The 14426-nt window shown below is 44.6% G+C and overlaps 1 protein-coding gene across 3 annotated transcripts in view; it reads left to right on the top strand.

Annotated features, from left to right (window-relative positions):
* STPG2 (sperm tail PG-rich repeat containing 2) overlaps positions 1-13796 on the top strand; it is a 1528785-nt gene extending 1514989 nt beyond the window's left edge. For all 3 annotated transcript variants that reach the window (XM_063917581.1, XM_063917565.1, XM_063917572.1), the window contains exon 14: positions 12290-13796. In XM_063917581.1, the coding sequence (XP_063773651.1) occupies positions 12290-12424 (135 nt within the window). In that variant the 3' untranslated portion in view covers positions 12425-13796. The remainder of the gene's footprint in view (positions 1-12289) is intronic.
* The last annotated feature ends 630 nt before the right edge of the window (positions 13797-14426 follow it).

Below are 14426 nucleotides of genomic sequence, written 5' to 3'. Positions count from 1 at the left end.
TAACTCAGTATAATACTCCTGTGATTAGCTCATATTACCCACCACTTGTGCTCTCTAGTAATAGCATAAACTAGCCAATAAGCAGGATTGTTATTCACTTGTAAAACCAGCCTATTTTTATTGAGCGTGGACAATATGCAGGTTCCTGCTAATAGTTACATGCCTTAATTGCTATAGTTATGACACTACATTATATGCAAGTTAATGTAGCAGTTTTTGCATCTCATTACCTTTACAATTCCAGTAGTATTATCTGAAATGCAAGTGGCAAATCCTTTCTCCCCCTAGTCACTTTTTATTACATCAGTCCTACTTTCCAATTAGTTAGTTTGTGCTGCTTCTAACTCCCTGTTTGTCTGATATGCTACTCTGTTGTTAAACAGCAATGTTTATCTGCTTATATTCTATAAGAATTAGCATTGTCAAAGCTCCACTTGCTGTAGCACTCTTTATTATAACTGTACAACCTTTTGTTACATAAGCAGCCTTTCTGGTAGCTATGCCAGTTGTCAAGTTGTTGTTTTATACTCGATAATATAAATAGGTTCTTATCTAGCAGAGAAAAGAGCACAACCTTCATGTGAAAGGTGAATCATTACTGTTACCATCTCTTACATATGCTATTATCTAATCTGTGACAGCTCCCAGTCATAGAGATACAGTACTGCTGGGAAACTCATGTCAACTCTGCTGTACGTTTGAAATCTGCTGTTTTTAATATCTTGGGCATTAATACAAACTATTGTATGCTTTCACTAGTTTATGTTTACATAGAAAAATGTGTTGTTTTTATGCAAGTTCTTTTATGTGTGCCCCCTTGCTTTAGGCACTGATTAATTTAAACTGTCACAGTGTGTTTGCCAATCTATTTAAAAGTCCCTTTGGACATGTGTGCAATTGAAGCATTTAGTTGTAAAACTAGCGACCTATGGGGTCATTCTGAGTTGATCGCTCGCTAGCTGTTTTTAGCAGCCGTGCAAACGCTAAGCCGCCGCCCTTGGAGTGTATCTTAGCTTAGCAGAAGTGCGAACGAAAGGATCGCAGGGCGGCAGCAAAATAATTTTGTGCAGTTTCAGAGTAGCTCCAGACCTACTCAGCGTTTTTTCGAACACTCCCTAAAAACGGTCAGTTGACACCCAGAAACCCCCACTTCATGTCAATCACTCTGCGGCCAGCAGTGCGACTGAAAAGCTTTGCTAGACCTTGTGTGAAACTACATCGGCCGTTGTGAAAGTACGTCGCACATGCGCATTGCGCCGCATACCCATGCGCATAAGTGCCGTTTTTATGCATCATCGCTGCACAGCGAACATTTTCAGCTAGTGATCAACTCAGAATGACCCCCCTAATTCAGACGTGATCGCTAGCAAGCAATTTTTGCACTGCTGCGATCAGATAGTCGCCACCTACAGGGTAAGTGTATTTTAGTTGTGCAAGTGTGCGATCGCATGTGTAGCAGAGCTGTACAAACAGATTTTGTGCAGTCTCTAGGCAGCCCAGGACTTACTCAACCGCTGCCATCACTTCAGCCTGTCCTGTACCGGAATTGGCGTCAGACACCCTCCCTGCAAACGCATGGACACGCCTGCATTTTTCCAGGCACTCCCTGAAAACGGTCAGTTGCCACCCACAAATGCCTTCTTCCTGTCAATCTCCTTGCAATCGCCCATGCGAACGGATCCGTCGCACAAACCCATCACTGAGCAGCGATCCGCTTTGTACCCATGCGACACGTCTGCTCATTGCACATATGCATGCGCAGTTTGGACCTGATCACCCACTGTGTGAAAATGCACAGCAGCGATTAGGTCTGAATTACCCCCTAGGCACACACACTGCAAGAAGTTGATCAGCCAATTCTCGGCTGGTCAATCTGATTATTGCAAAATGTATATACAGCATCTGGAGCTGTCATTCCCAAATCCAGCAGATTGGCTCCCGACATCAGGAGTGCTGCCCAATGTTTGTCGGTCCTAACAAGCCAGTATCATGCAGTAAATGCATTGTGTACAGACATCGTCTGACAAACTGCATGTAAAAACATTCCCTCTAGAAATGTATTGTTCATATAGAAACTATAATTGTGTAGTGTGTATACAGGAAATTGGATGTTCTCTGGATAGTTGTCGTAAAAAAATATTGTGAATCGTTCCTCTCATCTTTCAGGTGTGTAACTATCTCAAGCATAAAGAACAGTAAAGTCAATATATATTGATATATTGTACAGTTGATAATGACTAAGCCCAGGATTTTGGGGTTCTAACCTATTCCAATCCTTTCCCGTTACACTCAAAGTTTCAGTTTCCTTATATGTACCAGGAAATAACATACTTAATTTCTACAGGACCTAAAATTACTTATTTCGACTGTTAGAACCTAAAAAGATCTAATTCTGTTACTTAAGTTGAATCTATATACATTTTCTGTGGAGATGTGTGGAATGAGTAGTTTTCATATGTATTTCATACAATATATACAGATGTGTCCTGTTACATCCTTGCTGCATATAGCGTAGGCAGCTCGACTGCCAGCTTCCAAGATTCACGTGTGCAAGCGTATGCACACACCCACCTGCAATCCTTTATGGGAAAGCCGTAGCTGTGAATCACAACCTCCCATGGCATAGCGCTTTGCAGGAGCAATCTCTGCAAGGAAGTAGCAAGACACATCTGTAATAAAGGCACAGTGTTTCTAATGGGAGGCAATCACAAGACCACCCATTGGGATCCTGACGGTCACAATGCCAACACCGGAATCCCGACAGGCGGTGAAATGTGGCGTCGGAATACCAGCGCCACAGGCTTTTCTCCCTCTGTGGCTTTCTAACGCTTGCCCCACTGCCGGCATACTGGTGGCCAGGATCCCGCTGTCTGGATCGTGATAGCCAGCATCTCAGCCGACAGTAATATGTTCAGTATGTATTCCGTTTCAAACATAGGGGCAGATGTATTAAGCCTGGAGAAGGGATAAAGAAGCGATAAAACAGTGATAAGTGCAAGGTGATAACGCACCAGCCAGTCAGCTCCTAACTGACATTTTTCAAATCCATAATGATTGGCTGGTGCATTATCACCTTGCACTTATTACTGCTCTATCACTTCTTTATCCCTTCTCCAGGTTAATACATCTGCACCATAATGATGTCTTGCATGGTTTTGTTTTATTTTAATACAATATATAAATTCTTAAAGTAACAGTTTTAAAACCTATAAAATCCTAACACATGGATTGAAAAAAGTAATTTTACTTTTTTAGATACCAAAAATCTGGGGCCTATTGATAACTGATCACCCCACCTGATATCTAATCAAAACAAACTCATCAGCAAAACTGTTGATTTGTCAAGTTACAGCTGTGAAGTCCTAGTTCATGGAATACCCTTAAAAAAGTATAGACAAGAAGTGACACCTGGTGAGCAAAAAAGGAGATGCTATATACAGTTTTTTTTAGCTTTTTATATAGTCTCAATTTGTTTACTTTTTTTTAAGTGTAGCGTAAGCACTAAATTAATTGTTATTTTATCAAATGTATTGAATGATGTACATATAGAGTATACTGTGTATAATAATAATATAAATAGTGATATTTATTATTTGATATATGTATAATTTATTAATGTGAAGGGAAGTGTGTATTAATGCTGCACTGAATTTATTGGGTGTTGTGCTGGGACAGAAGGATAGTAGAGAAGACTAGACAAAGATAGACTAATGATTAATAGTGTACCCGCACTCAGAGGGCGGTATACATAGAGAGAGACCCGCGCGCCACTGACAAGGAACTGAGCCGTGTGCAAAGAACCCCCACGCGCCAGTAAATCAGATGGCCATGTGCAGAGAGGGATCCCCGCGCGCCGGTAATCAGAGGGCTGTGTGCAGAGAGAAGACCCTCGCGCCGGTGACAGGGAGGATATAAAAGACGCTCCCCACTAGCACAAGTTAATCTTGTGTTTCCTCAGGATCACCAAGTGGCTGTAATGCTGGAGTTTGAGGTTCTTGAATCTGTGTAACTTATGTAAAACATTAGGTCAGTATGTGTAAATTGATTAAAATCAAGGGTACACACAGCGCAATGACCAATTGGGACTATGGCCTAACAAATCAAAATAAAAAAATAAGGCACCCCACCCACACACACACACAAAAAAAAAAAAAAAAAAAACATAAACATAAATCAGTTTGCCAGTCCAATATGCATTGGTAGGTTTTGGGCATCAAATGTAAACAGGATGACGTGTGATGTTTTTAAAATAGTCAAAATGTTAGACTGTAAAAAATATTCTTTAGATGCATATTGTTGCCTATGCTAAACTTCTCCACTGTGCTACTTCACCAGTTTTTATTGACTTCATACATGGATGGAGCTCTAAAGGTGGGTACACACTGATAGATATATCTGCCGATCATTTGATCGCCAGATATATCTATGGACGGATCGGGCAGTGTGCTGTGCATACACACTGCCCGATCCTTCGGGGACTGATGTCATGAACTGGGCGGGCGTGTACACACACCCGCCCAGTTCAGCTGTCAATCACCGCCGGCTGCCGCAGCATGTGTACAGGCAGTTGGCCGACCGCCCGTACACACAGAGCCACGCGCCAAAATATCGGTAGATATATTGGCCATCAGCTGTGCTGCGGGGCCGACGCAATATGTCTGTGAACGACGGAGTTCACAGACGTATCGCCCGTACATACTGGCCGACGGACCCGCAATATATCGGCTGTTCAAGAGAACGGCCGATATATCGGCCAGTGTGTACCCACCTTTAGTCTGCTGATACCCCTGGTCATGCGCACATCCACCCTGTAAGCCGCTGCTAAACAGAGCTGGCTGTAAACAGAGCAGACGCGGAGGGGAACGGAGATAGCGCCAGTACAGGGTCCGCTTACCAGACACCAGAGGCCGCGGAGTGTTGGGAATGGAGATCCTGCCCTCTCTGCAGTAGCCTCTCTGCCCGCATAATGCTGTAAACAGTGGGAGGAGGCTTCAGAGGTGGTGCAAGAATGTGGAATGGGAGTCTTAAGTCCCTAAACTTTACCACAAGGCAGGTGTCACTGTATGGTTTACTAAGCCTTACACTAACAAGGCAGCATCAGGCAGTGCTGTTTCCAGACGCAGCCAATTAGAAGAGTTGGTGGAGTGGCCAGACAGCAGAGTGGGGGAGAGCTGAAGGACAGACGAGGACTGCCAGTGCGCTGTGTCCCAGGAGGCATGAGATTGATGTTAAGCATCACAATCCACTACATCCAGTCCAAGCCAGGAAATTAGCATAGACTCAGATGATTGGTTGTTACTGAAGCCAAGCATCACACACTACCACATCCATTCCAAGCCAGGAAATTAGCATAAAGGTGGTTGATTGGTAGTTACTGAAACCAAGCTACTAGCTCAGGTACAGAGGCTAGCAGTAAATTTAAGTAACTGTATAAGAAAATACTGCTGTATTAAGACTGTATAAGAGCTTCTGTGTAGGAATACAGCAAGAGACTTATATTCAGTCAAGAGCTGGGGAAGCGATTGACCCTTTAGCAAGCATAGCAGTTGGTATTTCACCAATATTGATGATCTTCACTGTGTCAGCTGTATATATGCATCATACTGTCTACATGTAATATCAATGGACAAAGAAGAAGCTGCAATTAATTAACTACAGCAGCATCAGTTGTACATTGTCATATGATACCTACTTAAGGAAGGGAAAGGCTATTGTAGACATTTTATACAGCTGTGGTATATGACATATACTAAGGAAATGGAGATTTGAAACAATACAGAGTAAAATGAGTTTTATGGTAAGAACTTACCTTTGTTAAAACTCTTTATGCGAGGTGCACTGGGCTCCACAAGGAATGGACAATGAGGTGTAGAGTAGGATCTTGATCTGAGGCACCAACAGGCTCAAAGCTTTGACTGTTCCCAGAATGCACAGCGCCGCCTCCTATATCACCCCGCCTCCCTGCACAGGATCTCAGTTTTTAGTTAACCAGTCCAATGCAGTAGCAGGAAAAGAGACAACAACGTGTAGTAGCCACAACACCGCATTCTCACAACAGGAGACGTGTCAGCAGCTAATGCCATACCAACCCAAAGAAGCTAAGTGCATCAGGGTGGGCGCCTTGTGGAGCCCAGTGTACCTCGCAGAAAGAGTTTTAACAAAGGTAAGTTCTTACCATAAAACTCGTTTTCTGCTGCGGGGTACACTGGGCTCCACAAGAAATGGACAATGGGGATGTCCTAAAGCAGTTCCTTATGGGTGGGGACGCACTGTAGCGGGCACAAGAACCTGGCATCCAAAGGAAGCATCCTGGGAAGCGGCAGTATCGAAGGCATAGAACCTTATGAACGTGTTCACAGAGGACCACGTAGCCGCCTTGCACAATTGTTCAAGGGTCGCACCACGTTGGGCCACCCAACAAGGTCCAACAGACCGAGTAGAATGGGCCTTAATGTGATCAGGAGCAGAGAGACCAGCCTTCATATAAGCATGTGCAATCACCATTCTAATCCATCTGGCCAGAGTTTGCTTGTGAGTAGGCCAGCCCCGTTTGTGAAACCCAAACACAACAAAAAGAGAATCAGATTTCCTAATAGGAGAGCCCATACCACATCCAAAGACCGCTCTTTGAGAGACAGATCAGGAGAAACAAGTGCCGGAACCACAATCTCCTAATTAAGGTGGAACGAAGAAACCACCTTAGGTAGATAGTCGCAACGAGTCCTAAGAACTGCCCGGTCACGGTGAAATATCAGATATGGGGAACTACAGGACAAGGCACCCAAATCCGACACTCTTCTAGCTAAAGCAACAGCCAGCAGAAACACCACCTTAAGGGAAAGCCACTTAAGGTCAGCTGAACCAAGAGGTACAAACGGAGACTCTTGTAACGCCTCCAAAACCACCGACAAGTCCCAAGGAGCCACAGGCGGGACATAGGGAGGTTGGATACGCAACACGCCCTGAGTAAAGGTATGCACATCAGGTAAGGTCGCAATTTTTCTCTGAAACCACACGACAAGGCAGATATTTGAACCTTGAGGGAGGCCAGACGCAGGCCTAAGTCCAGGCCCTGCTGAAGAAAAGCCAACAACTTGGCTGTACTAAACTTGGAAGCGTCATAATCGATAGATGCGCACCAAACAAAGTAAGTATGCCAGACCCTATAGTAAATCCGAGCCGAAGCCGGTTTCCGGGCCCGCAACATAGTTTGAATGACTGCCTCAGAAAACCCTTTAGCCCTTAAGACGGAAGCTTCAAGAGCCACGCCGTCAAAGACAGCCGGGCTAGGTCCTGGTAGACACAGGGGCCCTGAACGAGGAGGTCTGGGTATTGTGGAAGTAGAATTGGACGCTCTCATGATAGGCCTTGCAGGTCTGAGAACCAGTGCCGTCTGGACCACGCTGAAGCTATGAGAAGCAGAATTCCTTTTTCTTGCTTGACCTTCCGTATTACCCTGGGCAGGAGTGACACCGGAGGGAACACGTACGGCAGCTGAAACCTCCACGGTACCACCAGCGCATCCACGAATGCTGCTTGAGGATCCCTTGTCCTTGCTCCGAAGACCGGAACCTTGTGATTGTGTCGAGACGCCATCAGATCTACGTCTGGAAGGCCCCACCTTTCCACTAGAAGTAGAAACACTTCTGGATGGAGGCCCCACTCGCAGGCATGCAGGTCCTGACGACTGAGAAAGTCCGCTTCCCAATTCAGGACCCCCAGAATGAATATTGCCGATATGGCCGGTAGATGGCGTTCTGCCAACTGTAGAATCTGTGAGACTTCCTTCATTGCTAGGCGGATTCGAGTGCCGCCTTGATGATTTATGTAAGCCACTGTGGTGGCGTTGTCTGACTGTACTTGAACAGGACGGCTCTGAATTAAATGCTGGGCTAGGTTCAAGGCTTTGAAGACCGCCCATAACTCCAGAATATTGATCGAGAGGAGGGACTCCTCCTTGGTCCACCGCCCCTGAAGGGAGTGTTGCTCCAGCACCACGCCCCAACCTCTTAGACTGGCATCTGTCGTCAACAGGACCCAGTCGGATATCCAGAACGGATGGCCCCTGCACAGTTGTTGGTCCCGGAGCCACCAGAGCAGCGACAGACGGACCTCCGGAGTCAATGAGATTATTCGAGACCTGATCCGGTGAGGCAGGCCGTCCCATTTGGCTAGAATCAGCCTCTGGAGAGGGTAAGAGTGAAATTGAGCGTACTCCACCATGTCGAATGCTGACACCATGAGGCCCAGCACCTGCATCACCGAATGTATCGACACTTGCGGACGAGATAGGAAGCAACGAATCCTGTCCTGAAGTTTCAGGACTTTCTCCTGAGACAGGAACAACCGCTGGTTGTGAGTGTCCAATAGTGCTCCCAGATGCACCATGCTCTGAGCAGGGATCAGGAATGACTTCTTCCAGTTGATGAGCCACCCATGGGCTTGCAGAAACCGGACCGTCACATCTAGATGACGCAGGAGAAGTTCTGGGGAATTTGCCAGGATTAACAAGTCTTCCAAATACGGCAGTATCCTGACCCCTTGACGGCGGAGTACCACCGTCATCACCGCCATGACTTTTGTAAAAACTTGCGGAGCCGTTGTTAAACCAAAAGGTAACGCCCAAAACTGGTAATGGCAGTTGCCAATCGCAAATCTCAGGTATTGCTGATGAGACACTGCTATAGGAATATGCAGGTAAGCATCCTGTAAACCCAGGGAGACCATGAAATCCCCAGGTTCCAAGGCCAGAACTATAGAGCGAAGGGTTTCCATCCGGAACTTGGAAACCTTCACAAATCTTTCAATGCCTTGAGGTTGAGAATGGGCCGGGAGGACCCATTTGGTTTCGGGACTAGAAACAGCGGAGAATAGTACCCCCGGCCCCTCTGCGCAAGAGGCACCTGTACTACAACTCCTGTATCCAGGAGGGTCTGTACCACCAAATGTAGAGTGTTTGCCTTTGTCTGTCTGACATCTGTCTGGCAAAATTGATGAGGGGGTCGGTTTTTGAAGGCTATGGCGTAACCTCGAGTCACGACTTCCCGTACCCAGGCATCTGAAGTGGTCTTCAACCATTCCTGGGTATACCCTAGAAGCCGGCCCCCCACCCTGGGATCCCCCAGAGGGAGGCCCACCCCGTCATGCGGCAGGCTTATCTGTCTTGGAAGCTAGCTGATGGGCCACCCAGGCTCTTTTTGGCTAAGGCTTACCAGGTTTGGAAGTGCGGGCATGCTTGATGTACGCCTGACCTTTAGCCTTCAACACAGAAGGAGCAGTACTTGGCAGACAGGCAGTTTTGGCAGTAGCCAAGTCAGCTACAATCTTATTTAAATCCTCCCCAAACAGAATATCTCCCTTAAAAGGGAGTACCTCCAGGGTTTTTCTAGAGTCCAGATCCACAGACCAGGATCTCAGCCACAATATCCGGCGATCCAGGACTGACGTAGTAGAGGCCTTGGCTGCCAGGATACTGGCATCAGAAGCCGCCTCTTTAATATAACGAGAAGCTGTGACAATATAAGACAAGCATTGTCTAGCATGGTCAGAGGAGATTTCAGCATCTAACTCCAAGGCCCATGCTTCAATGGCCTCTGCAGCCCAAGTAGCTGCAATAGTGGGCCTTTGTGCAGCACCCGTGAGGGTGTAAATCGCTTTCAGACAACCCTCCACACGTTTATCCGTAGGCTCTTTTAGAGACGTGATGGTGGTGACTGGTAGAGCTGAGGAAACCACCATCCTAGCCACATGTGAGTCCACTGGAGGAGGCGTTTTCCAATTCTTAGACAGCTCCGGTGCGAGGGGATAGTGAGCCAGCATCTTCTTTTGAGGCACAAACTTCGTACCCGGGTTTTCCCAGGGTTCCTGACGTATATCAATTAGGTGGTCAGAGTGAGGTAAAACTTGTTTAATCACCTTCTGACGCTTGAACCTATCTGGTTTCTTAGGAGGAACGGATGGCTCGGGATCATCCGTAATCTGTAAAATTAACTTTATAGCCTCCAAAAGATCAGGAACATCCACATGTGAACCACCCTCCCCATCAGCCGTATCTGAGTCAGAACCTGTGGGGTCAGTGTAAGTGCCGTCTTCATCCGACGAGGTGTCGGTGACAGCAGTGGATTGTGAGGAGACAAGCGCTCGCTTAGAGGACCCCTTGGATGTAGGCGAGCGACGGTCAGACTTTTTAGTAGTCATGGACTGGTTCAACTTCTTTATTTGAGCAGATAAATCGTCCGCCCACGGCGGCTAGGCTGCAGGGACCACAAACGGTTGCACTGGCATTGGGGGTCCCATAGGGGGTGTTAGTTTATGAACTAGCGTATGCAGAAGCGTGGAAAAAGCGGCCCATGGTGGGTCATTATTTGCCCCCATTGCCACCGTCCCACTGGGGGGCAAGGAGCCCCCAGAACCAGAGCCCAAAGCTGCTATATTCTCCTCATAGATATCTGCGGCTTCAGCAACACCGGCAGTGTGTTCAGCCCCAGAACCGTTACCCTCAGAAGCAGACATGATATAACTTGCAGTATCAGGTAACACAGTACAATTTGTCAGCAGCACAATACCTCTAGCCCAAACCCCTGCGCAGTGTAGTCAGCACCAGCAGAGATAAAGAAGAGATATGGTGACTAAAACACAGAGAAAAATACGTAATACAATATATCTTTGTGAAAATCCTATATTAGATAAAACCTGACGCACCAAGCCCCCTCCCCGCTGGGGAGAGCCGGAGCTGCAGCCGTGAATGTCCACTGACATGTAACACTGCTGCTGCCCTTGAAGTCTTCACTTTTTTCCTCAGAAAAAAAGCTCTTCTTAGGGCTGCCTGGAGCAGCCCCTCTGTTAAGTGCCTGCTACTGCAGCACCAACTACAAAACTGAGATCCTGTGCAGGGAGGCGGGGTGATATAGGTGCTGTGCATTCTGGGAACAGTCAAAGCTTTGATCCTGTTGGTGCCTCGGCTCAAGATCCTACTCTACACCCCATTGTCCATTCCTTGTGGAGCCCAGTGTACCCAGCAGCAGAAAGTATAATTTTACAGTCCACTGGATACAAATTATTATATTTCTACTCTTGGCAGTGGAAGGAGGATTGCATCACCATCAGTTGCTAGCTGGATTAACAGACTATAGACCTTCATAAAAGGGGATCATCACAAGTTTAAATTGGATTACAACTACTGCATCCACTTATTAACATATTGGGCCTTAACTGCGCATTTATTCAGACTAATGAGTACCCAATCAATATAGGAAATATGGATTTTTTGTATTGCATGCATATTTTCATGTATAGGTAATTTTAATGTTTATTTTGAGGATTAGTATAGAATATAAATGCCCATTTGTGTATAAAGTGCTCTAAATGTTCTAACATGAAAATAGAGTGTTGATATATTAAAACTAAAATACTTACTGTAATTGATGTTTTGTTGGAATTTCTTGGATCCCGAAATGAGAAGAATAACAGGTATAAATTAAAGTATATAAGGTTACAACAATAGATATACTTGACAGTTAATATACACAATTTAGATAGGGTTTATCCAGGCAGGCCCTAAATAATATTTGCTTGGGTGGAGGCACATTGATAGAAATATAAGGTAATCATGTACATTACACAGTAGTAAGCAAACAAGGGTTACATAAGTTTATGTACATCATAGTCCATTTGAAAAAAAAAATCCAGGATTTTTGGATATTACCTACACAGATGGGGGCAGTACAGGGGAATGCGTAACCAAGCCCTTTAAGATGCCATGATCATTCCCCCTCAACACACACTGTAATCATTGAGGCCACAATTAGGTGTAGCAAAGGTCATCCAAGTGTCTCTGTGGCCCTTCCAGCATCTTTCATATGAACCTGCCATATTTGGCATTCAGGTGGTAAAAAAAAATAATTGGGTAATGTAATAGGTTTTGCGATGAAGGAACCATCCTGATTTTGATGAGTGTCCTGCTAAATTTAAAGGAGCAATCAGTTAAAAGGAATACATATGAAACCAGAACGGTCGGGACAACAGCATCCCATACCCTAACCCTAGCTATGGCTAACCCTTGGGGGTTGTCGGCTGGGGCTACCCACTCCCCCTAGTGCCTAACCAAAAACCACCCCCTGCGGCCCTAACACTAACAGTGAACCCCGATACTCACCTTTGGGATGTCATTAAACTTTTCAGTGGTCTCTTCTATATAGGCAGGGCAGTATGGTTGCTTTATCATTGAAATCACAAATGTTTGGAAGCCCTGTAAGACTAATACATAGTATATGTTTTTTTTTCTCAACAGTTGAGCCCAATGTTTAAGGACACCGTGCTGAAGGGGACATTTAATGCCACTCTACCAAACCCTTTGCTGAATGTAGTAGAAAACTGTTCACTGAAAGACCAAACAGAAAAGCAACCATTCTTTCTCAGTGTCTGATTTAATGCAGACGATTATGATTACTTAGTGCAATCTACAAATGTATTGAATCACAATAATTGTATGTTCTTATAAGGATAAATCAATGTATGTTAATTAATCTGTTGTTCTTAGCCTGTATGGATACAATGGTTTGGAAGACAACATATACATCCTTAACACATAAAGTTGGAGATGCATGAAAAAATCCAATCTCACAATTTTTGGTCATTTTTAAAGTCCTGTAGGGACTTGTAGTGTGTTTTCCACAAACAACCAAATACAATGGATGGTGCAATGGTTAGCATTACTGCGCCACAGCATTGAGGTCATGGGTTTGATTTCCACCATGGACCTACAGTAACTGTGTGGAGATTGTACATTCTCCCCATGCTTGCGTGGGTTTCTGCTATATGGCTACAGTTGTATCCACACACTACACAGAGTCCTGAGCTCATCTGCTGTATCCCAGGGCAATGGAAATAATCAATATAATTATATGTATGTGGGCTTTCTCTTTAAATTATACAAAGCAAAATGATGATTTAAACACTAACTGCTGGACATCTGCGGAATTGACAAAACTATATCAAAATTATTGGTTTGTATCCAACGTAGTCTCTCTTGTCTATTGCAAAATATAGATGGGGAATTTATCACAGATGTTGAGACAGAGAAAGTAAATTTTCTCATAAAAACACTAATACCACTTTTCCACCTAAATCCCGGATACAACCTGGGTTTTGGAACACAGTTCCAAACCGGGTCAGTCCAAGGTCAGAGCATGTTTGGCCACTGCATGTTTGATCCGGGTTATCCTGTGTTGGCCTCTTTCACTCTGCACCCATGTGCAGTGTTTCTGTTCTGCTGATGACCAGCTCTCCCTATGCTTTTAAAGGTACTCTTCTCTACTGGGTCGTGACCTTGGTTGACAAGGCAATAACCCAGATTATTGGGGCACTGGAAAAAGGGGTGTAAGTGAAGTCAATTTCATAGTTTTAATACACATTGTGAAAATTAAACACATATATCACTACCTAATAATGAGTTTGTAGAAAGAAAAATAACCAGCACAAAGTTATCATTGTATTGCTTGTCTCCATTCATTATTTTTTAATTTTAGCCCAATTGCCTCTCTACAGCTGTATCCTGATAAGCAAAAGATACCGCTTAACAATCTCTCTCAAAAGACTACATCCACTTTACTAAATCACGTGACTGCTAAAAAAGTACAATTCTTCCAAATGTTCTGTTTAATTCCAGCACTGCATTCTTTATATAATGATACCGTAAGAGCAATACGACTAAAGAATTTAATTGAATGCTCACTTTTTCTCATCTGTATGTTATTCCAGGCTAATTGATGTTGTTGAATCTCTAGTTGTTTATTAAAGACAATGGAAATCTGAAAAATAAAGTGTTTTAGAAATGTAGTGTGTTTTTATTATTGCTTTTATGTTTTCCGCATTCAGTAACTAATGCAGTACAATAGTTATTTTTTGTCCTGTTTTGCAGAGCAGGATCTTGTCTAATTGGATTCAGTATGATTTACCGGCAGGTGGGATGCCGGCTGTCCATATCCCGACAGCAGCATCCCACCCACCAGAATGCTTGCAGCAGGGCGAGCACAAAGAGTCCCCTAACGACACCCACGAGTAGGAATTAAGTCCTGTTTTGCAGGATGGCAGCATTGTCAGCTGGCAGGATTCCGGCTTCGGTATCATGACTGCTGGGATCCCGACAGCCGTCAAATTGAATGAATCCCGTCTAATTAGCTTTCCCTGAAGTAAGCTGCCTATAGGCCATACCATATTAGTTCTGGGAGGCTAGCCTCTAAATAAGAAATGTCAATAGTAAATGATTTCAAAAGTCTTAAAAATAATAACTGTCTTGCAAGATAGATGACATTGCTTCTTATAAAGGTCCTGAAAATCTTTTATTTGGAATATAATGTACAAGTATTAAGAAGCTCAGATGCATGCAAAAGGATAAGATAATACTGTATAACATGGATTGGTAAAAC

Source organism: Pseudophryne corroboree, chromosome 1 (assembly GCF_028390025.1).
Source record: "Pseudophryne corroboree isolate aPseCor3 chromosome 1, aPseCor3.hap2, whole genome shotgun sequence".
Lineage (NCBI taxonomy): Eukaryota > Metazoa > Chordata > Amphibia > Anura > Myobatrachidae > Pseudophryne > Pseudophryne corroboree.
This window is presented reverse-complemented; position numbering and strand designations above follow the sequence as displayed.